This window comes from Panthera tigris, chromosome D3, assembly GCF_018350195.1.
Source record: "Panthera tigris isolate Pti1 chromosome D3, P.tigris_Pti1_mat1.1, whole genome shotgun sequence".
Taxonomy (NCBI): domain Eukaryota; kingdom Metazoa; phylum Chordata; class Mammalia; order Carnivora; family Felidae; genus Panthera; species Panthera tigris.
The window spans coordinates 57480623-57507484 of NC_056671.1; the positions used below are offsets into that span (position 1 = coordinate 57480623).

Here is a 26862-nt window from a genome sequence, read left to right on the forward strand (position 1 = left end):
GTGGTAGACCAACTCTATGAGGCATTGTGCTAAACCTCTTTTTTGGTCGGGGAGCAGCTACCCTAGAGACCTAGGAGGAGAGTAAGGGGAAGAAAGTATTGAGTCATCCGTTGTGGGCTGGCTTCTTCTGGGTTGAGAGAGTAGCACTGTGGTTTGGCGGGAAAAGGGGACCTGCCTGGGAGTCCATGTAGAAGGCCTGTGCGTAAGCGTGAGTGTCACCATCACCCCCCAGCACCATGACGGGTACAGCTACTGACATTACGTAACAGATACTGTGCTAAGTATTTTTCATATAAAATCCATTTATTCGATAAATATTTAAGTGCCAATGATGTACTTGAAACATCGGAGGAAAAACGGGCTCTCGTGGAGACTCTACTCACAGAGCCAGTGTCTGGGGTTGGAGCTGGAGAGAGAAGGCAATGATTAGGGAAATTACTGTCTTCTAATATGCTTCGTTAGTGCTCAGGCAAAAGGACTAAGTGCTCTATCTCAGGAATTCTCCAAGGTTGATACGAATGCTCCTATTTAGATGCATTTCTTGAGACTGTTCATTCCGCTACTTTGGGGCTCAGTTTCTTTCTCTGTCCTGTGAAGGGATAAGATCATACAGTTGATGATTTGAATACAGGACAGCCCCCTACCCACACAAGCACACACACACTCTGTATGGCGCAAGCAGAGGTCAGTGGGGAGAGGGGTTGACCTGTACCATTTAGTTCCAGCAGGTGCGGCTCCTGGGGAAGCGGAAGCTGCTGGTGCTTCACATGGGCCACCTTGAGCCCTGCCAAGGCTGTTTTGTTACACCAAAATGTTTCCTCCCCTTTACCTTCTTTCTTTTACATCTTACCTATTTTCTGGTCCCCAAACAATCACAGGAGAGTTAGCACTCATCTCAACAGTGTAGGAATACATGCAACTTTCCGGACCTGAAATCGTTAAAAGGTAATCAGATGTCACAGCTGAAGAGCCCATTTTCCATTAAGTTAAGCCAGTGTTTGAATGTTTCATTATAAAGGACTAAAAGGTGTGCACATGGGTATGTCTTTATGGTCTGCCTACTCCCTTCTTCCCTCTAAGCCTGCCTCTGCTTCTTGGCCTTTCCTTCCCCAGGCCCTGTTTGGCCTCTTTGGCTCCAAGGTATGCAACCAGGAAGCCTGCTCTGGGCCCCCTAGTGCCATTGGAAATGCTTAGTTTCACTGCTGGTCTTCCTTTTAACCATAGGTGGATAACCCACTAGAACCTGTGTTTTATGCTGAGGTTGGGTGCCGAGTGTGAATAATACAAGTTGCACTTGTCCTAAACACAGCAGAAGCATTTGGAGTGCTCGAACAGTACCTGGACAGTGGGACCCAAGACCTACTGACACATTGATTGACTGTTATGAGGACAGAAACAGTTATTTTGCTGGGCAGGTGAGGACTTCAGAATAGTTGGATAGTAAAAATCAGCAAGGAGGTATTTTAGAAGTTAATGGGCAAAAGATCGTGGTCTTGTGTTTGGAATTGGGAAAGGTTAGGGAAACTTCCCTAGTACTGACCAACTGGGCAATTTTGGCAAAAGAGGAAGCTTTCTGTTCCCAAGCTAGGAGAGCCAGCAGACCTCCATATTAAGCTGTATCTGCATTTTTAACATCGTATAGTAGGTGCCTGTTCTTTTTTTAAAAATTCTCCTACCTCCTTCCTTCTCGTACTGTATGCATTTGCCCTCCGGTTGTTTTAAAACTGCTCCAGCTTAACCCAGTTCATGCCCTCTCAGAGATCCTCATTTACTCTTCAGACATTTTATTGAGCTCCTATTATGGGCCAGGCACTGTGCTGACAGCAGAGAGGTGAGATAGATAACGTTGCCGACCTTGGGGAGCTTTGTTTGCAAGGCCAGGAAATCAGCTCTGACGTTACCCATCCAAGAACTAGCATTTGGAAGCCACTGCCTTTCCATTATATCAGAATTTACTTTTATCAGCAAAAATAAGCAATCTCCCTTTGAGATTTGTTTAGAGAAAGCAGGAAAGGCTTCATGTTCCCTACCACCATGCCAAGGGTAAGGCAGTATTTCACTTCAAATGTTTATCTCGGACGTAGGAAATTGTGTCCCGTTTTGTGGTCACTTTGTGACGTTGGCCTTGGCTTATCAGTCCTGAATGTGATGGGTTTTCCTGCCCTCTCCTGGAGCCAGGGACTAACCACCCCTGAGCCTTCACCTGCAGAGCCCCAGTGAAGTGCCACTTCTTGCCTCAGGCTCTCCTTGACCATCATCCCTTGCTGAGTGACAGGCTTAGCTAAATGGTTTTGCCTCTTAAATGCTTTTAGTCTCTGTTGAGGTGTGTTCTTGAGTTTATGCCTAAGTGTTCCACTAGATTATAAAGCTCTTGAAGGCAGGCTCCAGTAGACCCTGTTCTTTGTACCCTGTTGATGCTTAAACAGTATTTGTGCCTTGACTGAACACAGGTCATATACTTCTGTTCTTAAAATGTTTGCCAGACGGACGTTTCACTGTTACTTTTTGGGGTCCACTGTTGGAGTCAATATAAGGTTCTCCCACGTCCCTTTCCCTTGCGGAAGGTCAGAGCATAACATGCTAAGGGACATTCTGAGAGGATTTATTGAGAGTTTCCATGCTCAGAGAGTGAAATTCATTGGCTTAAAAAGCAGCACGTGAATGGATTTTTTTCAAATTACATATTTAACATAAAGGGAGCTTTGAAGCAAATTGATAGCCATCCTGACATTAAAGAGTGTACATTTTCAAGTGGACGAGAATGATGTGGTCTGTTATTGCCAAATGAGAAGCATGTTCAAGTCCACCCTGAGGATAGTGTTACACTTTGAAATTTGGTGAATGAAAGACATTGTCATCATTGGGTGATGAGTCTTCGGATGAACTATGGTATGAGTTGGATAAGGAACATTGACTCGCTGTTTCTGATGATTATTGCTTTGTTCCTAGGAGTCACACCCTGGTCAAATATCATGGAAATCCTGGAGGAAAAAGATGGGGTCGACACAGAGCTGCTGGTTTATGCCATGACTTTAGTGAACAAGGTTGGTTGATGATTGTTAAGGGTTGAATTATGTCCCCTTAAAAGATATGTTGAAGTCTTAATCCCTGTGAATACCTATGAATGTGACCTTATTTGGAAAGAGAATCTTTGCAGATGCAATCAAGGTGAGATGAGGTCTTTAGGGTGGACCCTAATCCCATATGACTGATGTCCCTAGAAGAGGAAAAGAGAGGTATACACATAGAGGGGAGATGATGTACGCACATGCATATGAGGAAGACAACCATGTGTAAACAGTCCGAGAGTGGAGAATACATCTCTTAGCTAAGGAATGCCAAGGATGATGCAAGGAAGGATCATCCTCTAGAGCCTTCAGAGAGAGCATGGCTCTGCTGACACTTTGATAACAGACTTCCAGTCTCAAACTGTGAGAGAACAAATTTCTGCTGTTTTAAGCTCCTAGTTTGTGGTATGTTGTTAGAGTAGCCCCAGGGAACTAATACGATGTGAAAATCTAAAATCTGCCCCCTGAGCAAAGACCACCCCCATCATGGTGGCTGGAACCATGGCTACGGTGTTCTTCTGTGCGAGAGAAAACCCTTTCTGCCCACATACGATGTGTGTGCATGGTCTTTTCTAACAAAACCAGAGAGATGGCAGTGAGAATTTTCTGACCGCTTTTCCCATCAAGATGTCCCCTTGAAAACATTTTTCTGTAAGAGCATAAATGAGCAAGTGTTACCCTATGAAAATAGTGTACAATCCAGGAGAAATGAAGGCACTCTTGTTCCACTGTGTATTGAATTCTGACTGCTGGGAGTGGGTCTCATTCTCCTTTTATGAAAGTGACATCACCCTTATGCTCTCCTCCCTCCCAACCCATCCCTCCTGGTCACCACCTGGCAGGGTAATATCAGTCTTCAGCATCCATCCCTAGAGGTGGTGCTGACCCCACACTGCCCTGAGCCAGCCCACCCTCGGGACTGGTGTCCCTTCCTCCTTATAACTGAGGTGGTGTGTGTGTTGGAGGGGTATCTCCTGCAGATTGCTGTGCCCTAGACCCCAGGAATCTCACCAACCACCCCGTGGGCCTGCCTTCACTCCTCAAGCTGCTGGGTGCAGGCCTATAGTACCAGCTATAGTGATGGATGGTTCTTCAGAGAAGAAGACTGAGAATCTCTTCATGAAATATAACTAGAGAAACATTTCCCCTGATGCTGGGAACATATAGTAGAAAGCATTATGAGAAGTAATTTCTTCTAGATATTAAAATGTCATGCAAACTCTAAACATTAAAACAATGTGGTCCTGGCCCTTTCCTCGGCTGCCAGATGAAACAGACCTCACTTCACGGAGCAACTTACCCTAGGGTTGAAATCACTGGGGATGGGTTAGCTTCATTCATGACTGGGGAGGGGGTGTGCTAAATGGAAATAAACATACATGCTTTGACCAATACCGAAATGAATTCCAGACAGATTAAAGAGTTGAATGTAACACATGAAACAGTAGAAAAAGAAGGAGAGGGGAAGATTAATTTGTTTCTGGTAGATGAAGATTATTTTAATAATCAAACGTGTCAAAAATATTCCAAAGAGAAGGGCTTTTAAATATTTCACTGCATTAAGTTATAAAAGGTGTTATTTATAAAATGAAAACCACAAATAAAAGCTAAGGGCAAGCAGCACATTGGGAAATGGTTTGCAAAAAACAGGGCAGAAAATTATACTATTACCAATTTATCAAGAACCCAGTTGAAAAATGAAGGACATTAAATCTATTAAGATGAAAATAAATATATAGTAAAACAGACATTTCCTCCCAGGTCACATTGGCAGGGATTGCTTTTTAATGAAATGCTATTTTGTTGACAAGGACCCGGGAAATTCTAGTATGGTCGTGGTGGGGAATGGGCATCCTTTTCTGTAGGATAATCCTAAGAATTTTGTTTATGTTTTCAAAGAATTGGCGAGTATACCTTACCATGCAATTTTAAAGCAATTTTCTGTCCAATTATTTTTAAGATCAGGGTCATCTATTTCCTGTCCTTTTCAGTCAGTGACATTGGTTTTGGAAAATGTGGACTTCAGCAAAAGTGGAATTTTCATTCTTGGCTGGTGTTTCCATTGTCATGCTACCCATCCTCTTGGCGGAGGCCATGCTCGGGTGGTTCGATGGTCCTAACAGCGGGGGCGGGTGTGGCCATTCTGCCGGGCGCTGGCGAGGACCCAGCTCCCGTCACATTCTTTTTGGCATCAGATGGCATTTAACGTCCAGGAATTCCTCGCTTACTCGTTCTTTTCTGGCAGTTCTGTCTCTTCTCATGTTAGTTCTGGCTCCGGGGAGGTCGAGGAACGTCCTATGGACAATTGCTCCAAATGTCATCCTTTCCTCAAGGTCAATAAACCACTAGAATCCACACTGGGTTTGTTTTCTTTTGCTGAATTTTAGTCATGTTTATTGCCCCAGTGAGCAAAATCTTCTGAGATCCCAAACAAACAAAAAAAATAAATTGAAATGTTAATATGGGTCTGGAAAAAATTCAGGCTCTGAAATCTGGGAAATTACTATATTGCTTTTCTAAGTTTTCTTTTAAGCAAATAAAAGATGGACTAATAACGTGGAATTCAAAACATGAACATTTTTATGACAAAACAGGGGCACTAAAGTTTAGCCTGCGTATGGTTCTGAGACTGACGCTTGCTCTCTTTGTTAAACAGAGACGTTAGTGGGGGATTTCCAAGATCCAGGCTAATCACCCCCACCAATCTTGTCCATACCCCTCACCCCATGTTATCAGATTTGAACGAGTATCGGAAAGTAACCCCTTCTCATCCTGCAAGCAGAAGTTCTATAATGCCCTCTCTCCAACCAGCTGAAGTCCCCGCAGTGGGAATCCCCTGCTTTGAGGGGCTCAGATATTGCCCACCTTGTTAGAACAGGAAGAGGTAGATGAGGGACAAGAGGTGTTACTGTGGGGCTGGCTTGCAGCTTTCAGGGAAGGGCTGGGATTCATGCTGAGTATTTGCCTTTATTTTTACATTCCTTTTATTGTTAATTACTGTACCATAAACTTTTAAATAATTTAGCTGTATGGGTTTTAACACTTGTATCGTGATGCATAACCTTCACAGTTAGAATGTAGAACATTTCCATCTCCCCCCAAATCTCTCTCAGGTTATCCTTTTCTAGTGATATCTTGATTCCCTCTTCCAACCCCTGACAACCATTCACTATCCCTATAGTTTTGTCCTTTCCAAAACGTCAAATAGCCTCAGAGAGGATGTAACCCTTTGAGGCTGCCTTCTCTCAGATTTATCTGTTATCGGGTGTATTAATGGTTGCTCCTTTCTGCTGCTGTGTAGTATTCTATGATACAGATACACCACAACTTATTCTCCCATTGAAGGAAATTTGGGTTTTTACAGCTTTTGGATTTCACAAGTAATGTTTCGATGAAAATCTGTGTGCACAGGGTGCCTGGGTGGCTCAGTCGGTTAAGCATCCAACTTCAGCTCAGGTCATGATCTTGCAGTTCATGAGTTCGAGCCCCGTGTTGGGCTCTGTGCTGACAGCTCAGAGCCTGGAGCCTCTTTCAGATTCTGTGTCTCCCTCTCTCTCTTCCTCTCCCCTGCTCACTCGCTTGCATGCTCTCTCTCTCTCTGTCTCTCTCTCTCTCTCTCTCTCTCTCTCAAAAATAAACATTAAAAAAAAATTTGTGTGCAGGCATTTGCCACACTGGTTTTATTCTGTAAGAAAGATTTGATACGACCAGTGAGAACCCAGGAGAGAAAAATAAAATGCCCTTTAGGACGGAACTTTCTCCTTCTGAGAGATGCCTGGGAAGATTGATGTGTCACAAGCCCTGGCAAGACAGGGTCTGAAAGAAAACAGGAAGGGGAGTCAGGAGTGTCACCTGAAAGTCAAGGCATCAAGAGACGTTTGCCTCACAGACTTTCTGAAATGGCTGCCACGTCTTCCAGGAGGAGGTAACTCAGAGGCGAGGTGTCCGGGTGGAACTGGGAGAGGACAGGCCAGGGAGGGGTGGAGCCGTGGAACAGTTTGTGGAGATATTAGAGAATCAGCTGAAAATGGGTGAATGTCCTCTTCCTCTGCAAGTAGAGAAAAGAAGCCATATTTGTTTGTGGCAAAAGGCCATTTACCCCTGCAGCCACACATGGAAGGGGTTGGTATGTGGGCTTGGCTCCAGCCCAAAATGTCACAGTGGAAGTGACAAATGACCTCTTAATACCCTCACTTCCGGACCTATTTTGAGCAAGTCTCCCTGAATCTGTTCAGTTCTATGGACCTAATTGTTTATTTAATAGTACTCCTTCCCACCCCCCCCCCCAACCCCCGCCTGGCATCATGGTTGGACTTGCTAAGGCCACAGGAATTAGGTTCAGGAATTTAACTCCCTGGGCTAAGTTCTGTAAGAACTTCGGTTGACTCTCAGGGAAAAAAGGGAAGGGAACTGAGAGGTGAGGAGGCTTCTGTCTGCCTCATCGTGGCCCCCACACTGTTGAGTGGGAAGTTGTCGATCAAACACTAAATATCACCTCACCTGGGTTCCTCAAATTGCAATTCTGGCGGTCTGCAGTCAGGGCATCTCTGATCACCAGCCCTGTCCTTGGCCTTGGGCCCCATTTCCACTTCCTCATCTTTTAACAAGTTCAAGGGTTTTCACTAAAACCAAAAGATGGATTGTTCTGATGATAGGATTCTTTGAACGGCTGCATAGTTTTTCAGTTAGCCTCAGGAGCCGGGGACAGCTCAGGATTGTGGCTGCCTGCTAAGGCAGAGGCCCCACCTCACCTGGCACCTGCAGGCGCTGGCGGGTGCCTTCACACTTGGCCGCTCGCCTGGGAGCACCTGTTTGTTATGGAGTCTGACTGGTTCACAGCCTCCTGTTCTGGGTCCTTGCTGGGGCCCCTGGTTAATTAAGCTCTTGCATTCCAGTTATTTTTCCTTCGTTTCTGATCTCAACAGCACTGAGTTGTGTCCTCTTTGGTCAGCATAGAAAGGAGCAAGCCATTATTTGTGTTACGAATGGAGACATTCTTTCCAATGTTAATAGCCCCCAAATAGAAGTGTTGGAGACGTCGGTCTTAAGACAGTGTTGGTTTTTTCTTTTCCGAGAGTTCAGAATAAGTTTGAAATCTAGAAGTGTTGGAGACGTCGGTCTTAAGACAGTGTTGGTTTTTTCTTTTCCGAGAGTTCAGAATAAGTTTGAAATCTATCTGTAGGGTTCTTGGAAATGCAAAGGCAGTGAAATAGGGAGTAAAAACCTGTGTTGGAGATTCCAGGCCAGAATAATTTGTGTAGAAGCATGAGTGTGTGAGGAGAGGCTAGGCTTTTGTCCCAGGTCGGCAGGAACTTCTTGTTCCCTCAGGCAAATCCCTTTCCTCCCCAGCTCTCATCTCCCTATTCCTAAGATAAGGACTTGCAGTAAATAACCTCAAGGTCCCTCCAGTTCTGAGCAGAAGCCTGCTCTGAGATCATCTTTCTTTTAAGAGACACAGAATTCAAAGAGAAGTCAGCTTCCCCCCACCTCGCCCCCTGTCGTGGGCTATCTTTTTGTCTCTTGGTTGCTGCTTTGAAATTTCTCATGTTTGCTTAAATTTCATAGACCAAGGGGAAGGTCTACCAAATTGAAAGAAAAAGGAATCATTAAATTGCTATAACTCCAGCTGTTGGTAGATTGACCGTAACAGGAGTTTCTAATCACTGAGCATGTTAGGTAACAAATTACCACAAATTTAGCGGCTTAAAACAACACAGACTTATCAGCTCACAATTTCCATGGGACCGGTTCCAGGCACCGCCTAGCTGGGTCCTCTGCTCAGAATCTCACAAAGCTGTAGTCAAGGTGTCGACCAGGACTGGAGTCTGGTCTGAGGTTCGGGATCCTCTTCCAAGCTTTTGTGGTTGTTGGCAGAGCTCATTTCCTTGCAGCTGGAGAACTCATGGTGGCTCGTTGCCTTCTTCGTGGCCAGCAGGATAATCTACTCGTCTCTGAGCTCCGGAAATGCCTAAACCTGCTTTTAAAAAGACCCACCTGATTAGGTCGGGCCCACCCACCCAGGTTAATCTTCCCTTTAACTCAAAGTCAGCTGACTTGGGACCTGAATGATACCTGGAAAATCTGTTCACTTTTGCAATATAATGTAATTTAACTCTGGAAGTGTCCTGCTTACGCTCAAGGGGATTAGACAGTACCTGTATACCAGGGAGTGGGCTCTTGGAGTGCATTCTGCTACCACCCTAAGAGTTTTTTTCTCAAATGATCTTGTCATCTGTCTTGCTTTGTCCCATAGAGTTATAATCCTGGCTTACTGGCTCCCCTGCAAAAAATTGCTTTGAAAGCCTTGAGACAGTCCCCTAAGACGTGTTTGTGTCCTGTTCTTTCTTCATCCAGACGCTGTCAGGATTGCCAGACCAAGACAGCTTCTACGATGTGGTGGACTGCCTGGAGGAGCTGGGCATTGCGGCCGTGTCCCAGCGGCACTTGAACAAGAAAGGGACCGACCTGGACTTGGTAGAGCAATTGAACATGTATGAGGTAACAGCACACTCCTTTTGTATGGCATTGCCTAGCTTGGACACACGCCAGAGGCTGAGATAAACATATTCTAGACCGGTGGTTATGAGTGTGGTATAGCAGCGTCCACACCACCTGGGAGCTTCACAAAATGCAGGTTCTGGGGCCCCACCCCAGAACCCCCGAATCAGAGAGTCCAAGAGGAGGTCTGGCGATCCACGTTGTGGAGGCCTCCCGGTGTCTCTGGCCTTCCTCAAATGTGAGAACCCCTGATGGAGGAGACGCATGGTCACTGGCTTACAGTTAAAGATACTACCCAGCTTTCCCCTTTCTTCTGCAATCTCTCTTGCCTCGTTATGGGGTTTTATGGTCTATTTGCTATTTGATGCCACTGTAAGGACGTAAAAATTGAATTTTTTAAGTTTTAGCATAGATTTTACTGTTCTTTATATTGTACAATGAATGCCAGTTTAAAATGCAAATATAAGAGTGTTTAACTTCCATGCAGAGTCATACAATTTCCATTTTGTAGCTCCTTCCTACATGCCTATGCATTTTGTGTCTGCTGAAACAGTGTAAACGCTATATAAGACGAACTGAGCTATCTTTATTTCACTTCTTGGTGTACGTTCCTTCTATCGGCACTCCATCTTCACGTTACTGGTGAGTACAGAAGGGCTGAAAGGAAAAGGAACCGTGGGCCACCATATCTTTCCATTTTTTTCTATGTCATTTCAGTGTAAGTGGTTGGCTTGTACTGCAGAATAACCTGGGTGAGAAAGGATTTCGTAGGACCCTGGGGTTGCCATCTGTCTGCATTCAAAGCCAGTTCTGGTTTGCACGGGGGGGCCTCCAAGGCTCTCAGTACCTCTGCTTAGTTACAAGGTAACACACATACCTTGTACTCTGTTGGAGGCTCCCTGAATTCTCACATATTGTGCACCTACCGTCACTCTAGGCTCATGGGTGCAGGGAATGGCAGACATACGTATTTGTATCTACTTCCCCGACTTGTGCACCTGCTCCATTGTTCCATTGGACATCACTTCTAAAACACAAGTTTAAAGATAGAATTAGTAAGAATTTCAAGTTGGTAAAAGAGCATTAAACCACGGAGCCCCGCAGAGTGTGAGCCCGGAGCCCTCTACAGTCGCACCCATCCCACTTCCATGAAGGTGGCCATGGCTTTATGGCTTTGTTGACTTGAGTTCAGATTGTTTGCTGTGGGTTAGTTTTAGGTCCCATGCCCCTTTATTAAAGTTACTTATCTGATGTAACTATTGTCTGGCCTCTAATTGAAGGTTAGAGCACACTTTGTGAGTAGTAAATCGCATTCCTTACTGTTGATCCTCACTGTCTCGGTTTCCTTCCATGGCCAGAAGGGGGCAGAATCCAGGGATCTGATTCCTCTTGGGTGTGTGACTGAACAGGAAAGCTTGTTGCTTTAGACACATGCTTACCCATAATGTGTGAATGAGGCTATAGCTGAGGACGTTCCATCTGTGACATTTCCCTGTTTTCCCCTTGATATTCACATACCACAGAAGTAACCACTTAAAACTGTAAAGTCCAGGGGTTTTTAGCATGTTCACAAGGTTGCGTACCATCACCTCTATCATATTCCAGAATGCACTCATCAACCCAAAAAGAAACCCCATACCTGTTAGCAGACACTTTCCGTTATTCCCTTCCCCCAAAACTTCCTGTCCCCAAACCACTAATCTACTCTCCGTATGGATTTGCCTTTTCTAGACTTTTCCTATAAATGGGACTGCACAACATGTGACTTTTGTGACTAGCTTTCACTTAGCATATTTTCAGGGTTTATCCATATTTTGGTATGTATCTGTACTTTGTTCCTTTTTGTGCTAATATTCCGTTGCTTGGATAACACCGTATTTTATTTCCCTGTTCATCACTTGATGGACATTGGGATTATTTCCATCAGTTTGGCTAATACAAATAGTGCTGCTGTGAACGTGCATGTACAACTTTCTGTGTGGACATATACTTTCAATTCTCTCAGGTATATGTCTAGGTAAAATTGCCGGTCATATGGTAACTTGATGTTTAGCTGTTTGAGGAGTTGCCAGACTATTTTCCACAGAGGCTGCACCATTTTACTTTCCTACCGACAGTGTAATGAGGCTTCCCATTTCTCTTCATCCTCCTCAATGCTCATTATTGTCTTTTTAAAAAAATTATAGCCATTTCAGTGGAGTGTGAAGTGGTACACATTTTGGTCATGATTTACATTTCCCCAGTGATTAATGACGTTGAGCATCTTTCCATGTGCCTACTGGCCATTTTTATATTTTCTGTGGAGAAATGTCTATTCAGATCTTTTGCTCATTTTTAAAGTTTGTCTTGTTTTGTTTGTTTATTTAGAGAGAGAGAGGGCTCATGAGAGCAGGGGAGGGGCAGAGGGAGAGAGAGAGAGAATCTTAAGCAGGCTCCCTGCCCATCTCGGAGCCCAACCTGGGGCTCGATGTCATGACCCTGAGGTCATGAGCTGAGCCAAAATGAAGAGTCACTTAACCAACTGAGCCACCCTGCTGCCCCCATCCTTTGGATGTTTTTAAATTGGGTGGTTTTGTTACTCATGGGTTGTAGGAGTTCTTTATATATTCTGAATATTCTTTATATACTCTATTTGTCAAATAGAAGTTTTCATACATTTTCCCCATTATATGGGTTACGCCCTGTATAATGTTGTTCCACTTCTGACCTGTCAAGCTACCTCTCCGTCTCCCTCTTCTCCTTCATACCAACCTTTTCAGAAATTGTTCTGTATTCACCGTCTTCCTTTGGTCATATTGCATTTGCTTACTACTTTTAGCATCGAGTTCATATCCTTCACGAACTTAGCATATACCTGTTATTCAAAGAACAATGAAACAAGCACCCCTTGTGATGGTTAATTTTCTGTGTCAACTTGACTGGGCCACAAGGTGTTCAGATATTTGGTCCAATATTATTCTTTGTGTGTCTGTGAGGGGGTTTCTGGATGAGATTAACACTTGAGTTGGTAGATGAAGTAAAGAAGATTGCCCTTGCCAGTGTGGGCAGACCTCAGCCTATCTGTTGAACAAATCCTCTCCGCCTGATGCTCAGGAGCTGGGACATAGGTGACCACTACCTTTGAACTCCATCTGAAACTAACACCGTTGGTTCTCAGGCCTTTGGACTGCCAATCTTGGGTCTTCTCAGCCTCCACAATCATGCAAGGCAATTCTTTATAGTCAGTCTCCATGCATGTCCTATTTATTCTATGGAGAATCCTGACTGATACACTCATGTATTTAAGAACTAAAACATTACCAGTAACTTTGTAGCCCTCCCTGGTGGGAAGTATCCTTTGTAGCCCTCCCTGGTATCACCCCACCAACCCCAGCACTATTCTTTTGTTTTCTTTGTACTTTTACCTGAAAAGCTCTTATCCTGTGATAAATGATTGAACTAACTCAAAGGGTCAGATTATTAAATCAGAGCTGACAGATATCTAGCTGTACTAATCTAGCTATGCTAATAATTTCAAGAGTACAGACTATAGAGGTGCAGAGGAAACAGGGAGGGGTCCGGGTCATCCCTGGACTCCCAGGTCTTTTCCTCATGCATCAGACATATGCTCTCTGACCCAGAAAATAGGTGAGGTCTCCAAGTGAGGATCACAGGTCCCCTCCCCGCCCCCGCTGCCCAGTGAGTAGTATTCGGTTATGAGACCTCTCTACTACATAGCGTAGAGAATGATGGCTCGTGAGCCCATACATTCTGCACCATAGGTAGTCCTTAGTCAGGTGATCCTTAACCAGTCCCATCCTGTTAAGAGCAATTCCAGAAACAAGAGCTCTCATTTTAGCAAATAGTATTAGGTTGTTTATTAGGTAGTCTGGTTATTAGCATACTTACAAAAGATTAGAAGGAGTCACTTGCCTTCTTTCTTTCCCCAGACTCATTGCTTTATAGAAGGAGTGAGGAGGTCTTAGTCCAGCTGTTTTAATTCCTTTCTCCCAATCTGTATCCCTAAACAGCGTACTGTTCCCAAATTTTTATTTTTTATTTATTTTTTTTATTTTTGGGACAGAGAGAGACAGAGCATGAAACGGGGGAGGGGCAGAGAGAGAGGGAGACACAGAATCGGAAGCAGGCTCCAGGCTCCGAGCCATCAGCCCAGAGCCTGACGCGGGGCTCGAACTCACGGACTGCGAGATCGTGACCTGGCTGAAGTCGGACGCTTAACCGACTGCGCCACCCAGGCGCCCCTCAAATTTTTTATAAAGGGAAACCTATCGTTTGTATCCTTCTACAATTTCTCATCGGCTTATTGTTTTTGAAACCTACCCATGTTGTTGTGTGGATTTCTCGTGTATTCATTTTCACTGCTGGTGACTGTAGGACAGTTTACTTATTTGCTGTTCTCTCAATGGGTGTTGGTTGGTTTGAACTTTTGTTGCCATGACAAACCACGCGACCTCGAGTATTCTTGTACTTTTCTTTTCCTGTGGGTATGTGATCCTTTTTATGTTTAAGTATCACTTTTATTCTTGATTTATAAAAACATTTAGAAGTTTGTATTCTTTCTCTCTGCCCTTGTCTCTGGTCTTTGATGATTTGATAGAATTCCCTTGGGAAATTTGGGAAATTCTATCCAACGTGTGGGCCTGTGCGAGGAAGAGGAGTATGTGTGTGTGCGCATGTGCACGCATGCGCACGCATGCATTGTTGGGGGGAAGAAAAAAAGTCTTTGGTAACTGTTTTTTTCTATGGTGATTGGTCTACTTAAACTTCTTATATTTAGTGGGATCAATTTTGCTAAATTATATTTTATGAGGAAATTATTCATTTCTTCTGGAATTTTAAATGGACTAGCAAAGAGATAAATCTCTTATGAGTGATTTTAACTTCCTCTGTTCCAGTAGGTATTTCCCTTTGTTATTGAATAATTTTTGTTTGTAATTATAGATTAACTAGTAGATTGCCTATTTTGTTGGGCTTTTTTTCAAATAATTTTGATTTATGTATGATTTGCACTGCTTTTCTTTCTTTAAATTTTTTGAGAAGGGGAGGGCCAGAGAGAGGGAGACACAGAACCCGAAGCAGGCTCCAGGCTCTGAGCTGTCAGCACAGAGGCCACACGGGGCTCGAGCTCATGAACTGTGAGATCATGACCTGAGCTGAAGTCGGACGCTTAACCAACTGAGCCACCCAGGCACCTCATGCACTACTTTTCTGTTTGTAACTCAATATTTGTTTTTAAAATTGAGGTATAGTTGGCATCCAACATCCTATTAGTTTCAGGTGTATATCATAGTGATTCATTAGTTTTGTATGTTAGGAAATAGCCACAGTAAGTCTAGTTACCTGTACCATACAAAGTTATTACAGTATTATTGACTGTATTCCCTAGGCTGTACATTACATCCCCATGACTTACTTATTTTATAACTGGAAGTGTGTGCCTCTTAATCCCCTTCTTCTATTTCCCCTGACTTTGGACCTCCTCCCTAATCTGGTAACCAACAGCTGGTTTCTGGTGTCTATGAGTCTGTTTTTTGGGTTTGTTTTGTTTTTCACATTCCACATATAAGTGAAATAGTAGGGTATCTGTCTTTCTCTGTCTCATTTCCCTTAGCATTATACCCTCATTGTCCATCCATGTTGCTGCAAACGACAAGGTTGTATTCTGTTTTATGGCTGAGTAGTATTCCATTGTATATGTGTACCACATCTTCTTTATCCACTCATCTATCAGTGGCCACTCAGGTTGCTTCCATATCTTGGCTATAAAGAAAACTGACAGTAAACATAGGGGTGCATTTATCTCTTTGAATTGGTGGTTTCATTTTCTTTGGAGAAATACCCAGAAGTGGATTGCTGATCATATGGTAGTTCTTTTTTTCAATTTTTGAGGAATCTCTGTACTGTTTTCCAGACTGCACCAATTTATGTTCCCTCCAACAGTGCACAAAGTTTCCCTTTTTCCCACATCCTCACTAACACGTGTTATTTCTTGCCTTCTTGATAACAGCCAATCCTGATCAGCGTAAGGGGATATCTCACTGTGGTTTTGATTTGTGTTTCCCTGATGATTTGCGATGTTGAGGGTTTTTCATGTGTGTGTTGGCCATCTGGATGTTTTCTTTGGGAGAATGTCTGTTTAAGTCCTCTGCTCACTTTTTAATTGGGTTGTTTGAGAAGCTGTGGAGGTTCTTTATGTATTTTGGATATTAACCCCTTATTGGATGTATGATTTGCAAGGATCTTCTCCCAGTCGGTAGGTTGCCTTTTTTGTTTTGTTGATGGCTCCCTTTTCTCTACAAAAGATTTTTAGTTGGATGTGGTCCCACTCGTTTATTGTTGCTTTTGTTAACCTTGCCTGAGGAGACTGGTCCAAAAAAATATTGCTGGGGTTGATGTCAAAGAGCTTATTGCCTGTTTTCTTCTAGGAATTTTGTGGTTTCCGGTCTTACATTCAAGTCTTTACTTCATTTTGAGTTTCTTTTTGTATATGGTCTAAGATAGTGGTACAGTTTCATTCTTTTGCATGTAGCTGTCCCGTTTTCCCATCACCATTTATTGAGGAGACTGTCTTTTGTCCATTGTATGCTCTTACCTGCTTTGTCAGTGACTTATTGACCAGATAAGCATGGGTTTATGTCTATTCTATTCTGTTGATCTCTGTATCTGTTTTTGTGCCTGTACCATGCTGTTGTTGTTACTGTAGCTTTGTAGTATAGTTTGAAATCAGGAAGCATGATACCTCTAGCTTTGTTTGTCTTTCTCAAGATTGCTTTGGCTATTTGGGCTCTTCTTTGGTTCTATGCAAATTTTAGGATTCTTTTTTTCTAAGTCTGTGAAAATGCCATTGGTATTTTGATGGAGACTGCATTGAATCTGTAGCTTACTTTGGGTACTGTGGACATTTTAACAGTGTTCTTCCACTCCATCAGCCTGGTATATCTTTCCATTTATTTGTGTCATCTTCAATTTCTTTCATCAGTGTTTTATAGTTTTTAGAACATAGGTCTTTCACCTCATTGGTTAAATTTAATCCTAGGTGTTTGTTAATGCAATGGTAAATGGCATTGTTTTCTAGTTTTTCTTTCTGGGAGCTCATTATTAGTATATAGAAACACAACTGATTTCCGTATGCTAATTTTGCATCCTGCAACTTTACTGAATTCACTTATTCTGATCATTTTTTTTAATAGCATCTGTAGGCCTTTATATAGTATCACGTCATCTGTGAATGAATTCTTCCTTCCCAATTTGGATGCCTTTTGTTTCTTTTACTTGCCTAATTGCTGTGGCTAAGACTTTCAATACTATATTGATTAAAAGTGATGAGAGTGGGCATCCTTATCTGTTCCTGATCTTAGAGGAAAAGCTTTCAGCTTCTCACTATTGAGTATGATGGGGTTTTCTTATATGGCCTTTATTATATTGAGGTATTTCCTTCTGTTTTTTTCTTTTTGAAGTATTTCCTTCTATACTCACTTTTTTTTGAAAGTTTTCATCATAAATGGATGTTGAATTTTGTCAGATGTTTTACTGCACCTATTGAGATGGTGATATGATTTTTATACTTTGTTAATATGGTATATCATGTTGATTGATTTATGGATGTTGAACTATCCTTGCGTCCCTGGAATAAATCCCACTTGATGATGGTATATGATCCTTTTAATGCATTACTGAATTTGGTTTGCTAATATCTTATTGAGGATTTCTACAACAATGTTCATTGCGGATATTAGCCTGTAATGTGTGTGTGGGGGGGTGGGGGGTGGGGGGTGTCTTTATCTGGTTTTGGTAACAGGATAATCCTGGCCTTGTAAAATGAGTTTGGAAGTGTTACTTCCTCTTTTTTATCTTTATAACTTTCTTTATTAACTTTCTTTCAGTTTACTTTGTTGGTATATTTTTCTAGTTTTTTTGAGTTGGTTATTTAATTCATTTCTTTACTTTTGTAAACCATCCTTGTGCTCCTGGTCTATAACCCACTTGGTCATTATGTATCCTTTTTTAAAATGCGCTGTGGAAATTGTTTGTTACTAACTTATTTCGGATGTATACACAAGTATTCTTAAGCATAAGATTGGCTTCCCCTCATCTTCCCTCTATCTCTTCTCTTCCTCTCTTTTTTTGTATGCCATCTTTTATCAGTTTGGATATCACTGGCTAGCATTTTGAAAGGATGATGCTAATGTTCATGAGACTACTCCTATGTGTTGTTTCTGTATTTCTGGTGGCTGTGTGTACAGATGCCTCCAGAATATCTCTCTAATCATTCCTCCTCAGTGTCCTCCCCTGAATCTTTCTTCTCTGACCTTCTTTTCAGTGTTGGGCTTCCCTTATCCGGCCTCCACTCTCAGTCTATGTGGCCTGTTCTTATTTACCTAATGAGTTCCACAGCTTTTGAGCTTTTGTGGCTGATATTTGACCTTGAGCTTTTTCCAAGGCCCCTGGCTCCCTGCCCCTCTGCCTGCTTCTCTTCTTGTGTTACATTCATTCATGGAAGCCTATTATATGTCACATAATTTTCTGGGGCTAAAAATACAGAGAGAAGTCCCTGCCCAAGGAACTTTAAATGTATGGTATAAGACAAGCAAGTAGCTGATTGCCCCCAGCAGCTCAGTATAGTGGTGCCGAGGGATACGGACGCTGCCAGGGAAGTTCTGTGTTGGGCATGGCTACTTGGGAGCTGCACATGACATGTAAGCATTTCATTTCTCCACCTCGACAAGCAGTGGAGTCTCCCATGTTACAAACCTGGAGCTATCTTGGACTCCTTTTTCTTTTCCTCTGCCCCCCACTTAGAAATCTGATTTCTGAAAACCTCACTTTGTTTATTTCACAGCTCTGGCCCCATTGTTTCTTACCTGGATTATTGTAATATCTTCTCATTCATCTCATTCATTTGTTCCTCTGTGAATTTGTTTATTCAGCACAACTTTATTGAGCGCTGCTATGTTCCGGGCACTTATTCTAGGCCCCAGGACATAGCAGTGAACTAGACAGACAAGGTCATTGCCCTCAGGGAGCGCACACTCTGATGGGATGCAGACAGTAGCCAATTACATGAACAAGCAGAGAATATGAGCCTCCAAACATGTCTATGAAGAGAGACAGGATGAGGTAGAGGTGAGAAAGTGAGGCAAGAGTAGGGAAGACCCTTCTGAGAAGATGGCCTAAAGACAGTGATGGAGGGCAAAGCAGTGGAGGAGCTCTGGCTTGGCAGGTGTGAAGGGTTGAAAAGAGGTTGGTGTGACTGGAGGGGTAGGGGCTGGGAGAGCAACATGAGCTGAGCCACGAGAGGCTGACATCCTGCAGGGGCTGCCTCCCCTGGGGGTTTCTCTACTTTCTCTCCCTTCCTAACTCCCAGCAACTGAAAAAAAGGATCCTTCTGAAAGTCAGATCTGACTATTAGGCCATTTCTCTGTTTACAAGAACAAATGTGAGCAAGCAAATGAGTGAATGAATAAATGAAAAACCTTTTCTGTGGCCAACAGGATGAAGCCCACACAGCTTGAGTCGATACAGGGGTCTACTACACAGTGTGTGGACTTTATGCCCCTGTGGCCTTGTCTCTGGCCGCTCCTATGATGTCTCTGAAGTTTCAGCCATACTCAACTTCTTCTGGCTCTTGAACATGAAAGACAGGTCTTTGTACCAGTGCTGTGGGGTGGGATGGGTGGGCTTTCCTTTATTCTCTTTTCTTTGCCTAGAGTGTTCTTCCTTCCTGTTCTCATAGTTGGCAAATTTCTACTCCTATAGGAGTCACCTTAGACGTCCCCTTGTCCACCAGGCCTTCATGGCAAGATCAAAAGAGTTCCTACACTTGTCCCTTCCTCTTTGTTCACAACTTACGAAAGGGAACTCGCTATGACTATACCTCGGACTGAGCAGTCCTCAGGACATACTTGCCTGTCAGTCTGCCTCTGAGTTGCTACTCTGAGTCATGTCTCATTTCCCTCTTTGGCCCCAGGGTTTATCGGTATGCCTGCTCAGAGTAGTTCAGTAAGGGCTTGAATGAAGGTCTCTCTTAAATATCACTTGTTTTATGACTGTATTTGCCGGATGCTGGGTTGAAGGAAAGACATGATTTAATCAGAGTGCAGCTACCTTAAAGGGAAGATGCCCTGAGTAATAACTCAAGGTGACAACTCAGTGCTTGAGATAGCAGGCAGAGTCACAGGGTTTTTATTCCTTTCTGAAAGTTAATGTTTTGAACAATATTTACTGTTACAGGACAACCAAGTTCATTATATTCAGGAGCAGCAAAGAGACCTATAAGCAGAGCCAGTCTTTTCCTCACAAAAGCTATGAATGTTTTCAAGTAATTGAGAGAACTTGGTTGGGCTTCTAGAATTCTTCTTAACAGTGGAGGATGTCTGGTGACCACATGTCCTGGACTTTCTGGGGACAGGCCCAATTCCATGTAATTTAATTCCATTTCAGAAAGGTGATTTAATCCCTGCTTAATTAAATTCATTTTAATTTTTATAGCTTTATATGAGTTTTCAAATATATGAATTCACAAATCAAGATATAAAATCTTTTGTCAGATTATATGTTCTAACTTTTGACTCTGAAAATGCGGTCCTAGTAATGGAAAAGTATATTAAGGCTGAAGGCTTTGGGGATGAGAGTGTGATATTGTGATTTACTATAAGAAATATGTATTTGGTCATTATTCTCGTTTCTGGCTCACAGCTCCCAAAACCCTGGAAATTGCCTAAGTGTTGAGGGTGATAAAGGTGTCTTTTGTTATGTTGGTGAGCTGACTTTTGGAAAGCACTTCTGGATGGGGGCAGGCTGAATCAGTCAGTGGCCAGTGACTTAGTCAATCATGACTCCACCATTAAGCCATCATAAAAACCCAAGAGGACAGATTTTTGATCCCTTTTGGAGAGCTTCCACTCTTGGGGAAGTAGAACGCTCCAAATACCACCAAGTTCCATAAAGACAGAATCTCCTTTGTTTGAGAACTTGTATTATGTATCTGTGAGTCTGGCTATTGACTCATTGAGAGAGAGCGCATGTGCACATGTGAGCAGGGAAGGGGCAGAGAGATGGTCTAAGATGGCCTCATTCACTTGCTTTGGCATTTGGTGCTGGCTCTTGGCTAGGCTGTGTGTCTTCAGCAGGCTAGCCTGCACTTCTTTACATGGTAGCAGCATTTCAGAAGGGCAAGTCCCCATGTGCAAACACTTCTCAGGCCTTGTTTGTATCATGTTGGCTGATACCCCATTGACCAAAGCAAGTCCCATAGAAAATGGACTCAGTGTAGGAGGGGGCTACACCAGAGTGAGGAGATAGGGAGGTGTGGTTCTCTGGGAGCCCAGCACCGTGACAATATTCTACAAGCTGTCATTAGCGTAGTTCCTTCTTGAAATGCTACTGGCATCAGTATCACTTCACCTAAAAGCTGAACCAGGATGTATGGGTACGGATGTATATGTGTAGGATTACAAAGAAGATGTGAGATAGCAATATGGAACAAGATTGTGTCTATTATGTAACAATGGTTGCCTGTCATGATGTGAGTAGTAATATAATATAAACTCAAAGAAGTAGTTTTTAAAAATTTTCCTTAGTGTTTGTTTATTTTTGAGAGAGAGACAGCATGAGCAGGGGAGGGGCAGAGAGAGAGGGAGACACAGAATCCAAAGCAGGCTTTAGGCTCTGAGTTGTCAGCATAGAGCCTGGTGCAGGGCTTGAACTCATGAACCAGGAGATCATGACTGGAGTCAAAGTCAGACGTTTAAGCAACTGAGCCATCCAGGTGCCCCAGAAATGTAATAGCTTTTGACCTCTATCAAGAGTATTCACGTTGGTGGATATTTGATGATACTAAGAAATTATTTTAAGTGGAAGGAATCTACTCCTGAAATCATTGTTGCACTATAGGCTAACTAATTTGGATGTAAATTTAAAAAAAATGAAAAATAAAACAAGTTAATAAACAAAATTATTTTAAGTGGAACGGTAATATGGTGGTTATGGGTTTTAAAAATCCTTATCTTTTAGGGATATTTACTAAAATGTTTACAGATGAAATGATGTGATCTGGGATTTACCTCAAAGTCTGGGGTTGGGGCAGGGAGTGGGGCGTAAGTAACACAAGGTTGGACAGGGTTGATACTTGTTGAACGGTCATGGGTGATAAACACATCACAGTCTTTGTACTCTCTTTCACACTGTATGTATGTTTGAAAATGTCCCTAGTAAAAACTTAAAGAGTATTCAGATCATTCACAGTCGTTGAGACGACTGATGGAAGTTGTCACAGATGCCAACCTAAGTTGCTTCTAATTGCTTTCCTAGTAAAGTAGGGTAGACTATGTAAGCAGTCAGTGCTGGATTTGGAAACTGCTCCTCATGTGGGTTTTACTTTATGAGTCGTGTTCTACATTTAATTAAAAGAGTTACAGGGCATTTGGGTGGCTCAGTCAGTGAAGTGTCCGACTGGGGCTCATGTCATGATCTCACGGTTAGTGAGTTCGAGCCTCACATTGGCCTCTCTGTTGTCAGCACAGAGCCTGCTTGGGAACCTCTGTCCCCCTCTCTGTCTACCCCTCCCCCCACTCCTGCTCGTGCTTGCTTGCACTCTCTCTTTAATGTTTAATAAATAAACATTAAAAAAAAAAAAAGAAATAGCACTTGCTGAGGGGCCCAGCAAGTGAAACACTGCATTATTAGGGAGAGACTAGAGATTCTTTGGGACATTATTGATCTCATCTCGTGTTTGGTGGGGACACTCCTTGTACATGTAGTTACTCAGATCTGACACCACAGATTCAGAGTAAGAGTGGTGGTAAGTGCTGTTCTCTCCAGATCTTTGCTAGTTCTGCATGTTCTTGACTCTAATTTGTTGTGTTCCCTAGAATCTAAGGACCTGGGCGCTGCCGCTCTAGCCCTGCGTGTGAAAGTAAAGCCTTTCTTCCTGTCTTCGGGAGATACCGGTGATTCTTTAATTCTTGTTATAAAAACAAAATCATGAGTGAACACCAGCCCCAGATTTCAAGTTCCCTTGTTGCTCACTGTGAAGCGCAAGGTTGTCATTGAATCTACGTGGATCCGGTGCCCCATTTACCCCTTCTGCGCACCCCTCTCGTTTTTTTTTTTTTTTTTTTTTGATTAAAAGATGAATGTTTTGCTGAGGATCTGAACTTTAGAAAGCCCCCATTAAAATTTCTCTTATGGGGTTGCTTTGATAATTTTTCCAGATTTTTCTTTCCATTTAAATGTTTTGATTGTCTCCATCTTCTCTGACAAAAGGCAGTTAAAGTGGATTTCACTTTGTGCACACAGAGTGTGCCTCTCGGAAAGGAACACTATTTGATCCCTGGATCTCTGAGGTTAGACAAGGAATTAGAAATATCTGAACTCTACTTTAGCCCCTAATCTTATCATTCCAAATGTGTGCTTAATAAAAGCAGAATCAATACTTCGGGTCAGAATAAGTTCAAATCGTCTAGAATTTTTACATCTAAAAGCAAAGAAAAAACGATTGGCTAGAAATATTTAAAAAGACTGTCCTTCATCAGGTGTACAATCATTCTCAAACTTGCCCAGAGAATGCAGTATAAAGTGTTAATGTTGAGATGGTAAATGTGATTAACCCAACGTATAACTTCATTCTTAGTTCTTGCAGTTGTATTGGAGAGGAGACCCCTAGGAAACAGACTTTCCAATGACATTTTATAACAGGGCTTTTTCTGAACTCTTATCAATTATTACGTCAAACCTCCCAACATTATGTCTGACTAGTATATTCTGGGAGAACAAATAGTCACAATATTATCAAATTGTCCTCCTCTGTGTGAGCTTGTTATAAAATGTATCTGGCACGAAGATAGAAGAGGTTTCACAAAATCGATCTCACGCAAAAGCCGGAGCCAGAGGAAACTGGACCTGGGGCATGTGGATGGTGGGTGCACCCCTGTGAAACAGGCCGCGTGGCCTAGGTGTTCATCCCTGTGAACTGGGACGAGAGTGGCCCACCTGGTCTTGACACAGCCAAGCTCACCTTGCTAGATGAGCACAGGTGTGAACACTTTGGACACGGGGCACCACTGATTTCGCAATAGGTCGGTTTTCTATAGATAGGTGATGTTAGAGCCATATTGCACGATTAGCCATCTGGGTCTTTATATTCTCCGTTCTCTCACCCGTCAGGTCTGAGTTGTAAAATGTGACCAAGAGCACCTATGTGGCTGGAGAATTGGCACCTTTGGGGACGTAGGACTGTGTAGTTCCTTGGTTGCCAGGTCAGAGAGGCTGCTGGACTTGGCCAGGGCTGGCGCGGGCGTGCCATATCTGTGAGAGGGAGGAATAGGTGGGCATGTTTACTGGGGGTATTTATTGAGTACCAGTCACATAGATCATCTTTACATAAGTTATTCTTACCGCAGTCCCACGAATGCAATACTGTTATCCTCATACGGTGAGCTAGAGAGAAGGCAAATAATTAGCTACAGGTCATAGCTGGCTCGTGAGCCACACAGCCAGTGTGCACAGATCTAGTTAAGGACAACCTGTGCTTTTCCTACTGTCTAGTTTTAGAGAGGGCGGGCGCGTGCACACACACGCTCACGCACACACCCCTTACAGAAGCTGGAGATACAGGTGAGTGTAGCCCTTGGCTGGGAAGGACAGGCATGGAGAAGCAGGGAGGCAAGCAAACACATAGGCAGATGGTGTTAACCTAAAATGAGGCAGCCATGGAGCAGGATCCAGGACAAAGCGAGATTAGGAGATGGCAGAGCAGGGCCTCCTGAGAGGGCGCCAACTAGGAGCAGGAGTAAAATACCCTTTGGAGGAGGATAGCTGTATGGAGGCATGCTGCCAGTTGGCTCAGGTTTCCATGGGAAATCCACGGTGGCAAAGTGTAAGGCAATTATTCTTCTGCACAAATATGCATTACTTTTAAGAGGAGATGAAAAAAAAAAAACTAATCTAGAGGTGAAGTCTATTTTGGGTATATATTTTCGTGACTAGCATATGCAGGCTCTCTAATGTAACTCAGGGCTCCTCCCCCAACCCCGGCCCGGGATGGGAGGGTAGCCTGATAGCAGTGCCCAGCAGAGGTGCTGACATCAGGCCCTACGTGCTGCCGAATAGGCCTCTGCAACGGATCCGTGGGTGAGGCCAGATCCGCTCACCAGGCGCCTTGTGGCTCTTGCCTCTGGGCAGAATCCTTGCTGTGCTCTTCTGAGCACCCTCGTTGGGAAGCAAGCTCAGGAATGATCAGGAACTTCAGGGCTCCCCGCCGCTGGGCTTCAGGACCTACCTCACCTCCTGGACCAGAACAGAGCCGAGGGGGGTCCAGGAGAGACGCGGCCCCGGAAATGACAGTGCTGGGCTCCAGGGTAAAGATCCTGTCTAATTACGAAATATTTCTCGGACCTACTCATAATCTCTGTTGGCTTTTTCATACCCATTTGGGAAAATACTCGGTGGCAAGCATCTTTAAGTTCGCGGACTGCGCTCTGGCACGCGTGCGGATGTGACGATCTTGCAGAGAAGCTGAGTTAGCAGGATGGAATGACAGTGTTAAATGCTCATTAAGGGGAGCGTGGAATGCAAAGTCACACCTAAGGCCTGGGAGAGGATGTCAAGTCTGACCTTGCACCGGGCGCTGTCTGCTTTTTCAGGTGGCACTGCGGCACGAGGATGGCGATGAGACCGCAGAGCCGCCCCCCAGCGGGCGCCGGGACCGGAGGAGGGCCAGCGTGTGCTCTGGAGGCGGCAGCGGAGAGGGCGAGCAGCGGGGCCTGGACCGCAGGCGGAGCCGCAGGCACTCGGTGCAAAGCATCAGGAGTCCTGTGTCGGCCCCCACCAGTCCCAGCTCCCAGTCGGCTCCTGGCTTCAAGCCCGGTCAAGTTCGAGAGCATTGTGAAAAGTAAGCATTAACCCAGCCGTGGAGCGGAGGGGGGCGGGCACAAGGATCCTGAAAAGGTGGGAGGGGTCCCATCCCCACAGGCACCCACTACCACCCCCTCCCCGCTGGCCTCCTAACCCCTCCTGACTTCCTCCCTGCCTCTTCTCTACCCTTGAAACATCACCCCGAAGTCCTTTGGAACAAGGAGTCCACCGGGACAAGGTGGCCCTGGTGACCCACATAGATGTGATCTTGTTAACCCCACGAGCTCTTCTTCACCCATTCGTGTTTTTATATCCGTATCTCCGTAATGTCTGAAAAGCTGTGCTTTATCAAATAGAAAAGAATCCAAACCCCAAAACTTTACCTGGAAGTAAATGGTGTGCCCTCACATAAATGCAAGATTGTAAGAGTCTTGAGATACTGTGGCAGTAGATGGTGGAGGTTGGTTTTAGTTAAATAGAAGAAACCTGTATGAATTAAATATATGAATATAAACATATGTAAATATGTATTATGTTAAATACATTTTATATATGAGTATATGATATATATATATAAGTATATGTAAATTTCAGTAACTACTATCGCCGTCACTTTTTCAGTGTTTGTTTTAGCGAACATTTTTATTGAGAATGTGTTATAGGCCAGGACTTTCTGATGCCATGAAGATACAAGGTATGATCTCTGTCCTTACGAACCTCACATTTGGGCTGGGAGAAACTAAGAATGAGATTGGCAGATAGGAAGAAATACAAAGGTTGACAATCTCATAAGAAACTATATACAGATATACAAAGGAAGACCTTTTGACACAACCTATAGCAACTTAGAAATGGTTCTGTAGAACAAGTGTGCAGCAAAAGGATGGCCATGCTGTTCTGGAGTCTGGGTCCACTTCTATCTTCCCAAGTGAATGCTGTCAGTTCATTAGGATGATGGAGCTCTGTGGACCAGTCCATGCCAGCCAGGTCCACCTGGACTGACTGGGACACTGGTTTGCCAGCGCATCACCTCCTGCTGCTGGCGTGCAGAAGCCCTGCTCACCTCATTTGACCGCAGCATTTTCTGCCATCGTGGAGATCCACCTGGGAGCCAAGTGCGGGTCACGAGGCTGCCTGGTGAAGAAGAAAATAACTCAGAATCAGTTGGATGACCTTAAGAAAGAGAGTGATCAAGATATGTCCCTTCCTTTCATCCCTAAGGGAACACCCACCTTGACAGATGCCCCAAGCAGTCTGGTACTCGTGGAATCACTTAACGAGCCATGCCTTTGGGTGCCTCCTGTCACAGATGGAGTGGGAGTGATGTGTGAGCCACAGTCTGTGTTGACACCCTTCTCTACCACATAATTGCCCATCTACAGATTTTTCTGTTTCTGAGAATCTGTGTACAGCAAGCTCTGTCAAGTGAAAAAAAAAAAAAGAC

At 43.8% G+C, this 26862-nt stretch overlaps 1 protein-coding gene across 1 annotated transcript in view; it reads left to right on the forward strand.

Moving 5' to 3' along the window:
* Positions 1-26862, forward strand: part of FHOD3 (formin homology 2 domain containing 3) — a 469133-nt gene that overhangs the window by 294543 nt on the left and 147728 nt on the right. The window contains 3 exon segments of the mRNA XM_042961930.1: positions 2950-3044; positions 9423-9566; positions 25208-25455. Of these exon segments, the coding sequence (XP_042817864.1) occupies positions 2950-3044; positions 9423-9566; positions 25208-25455 (487 nt within the window).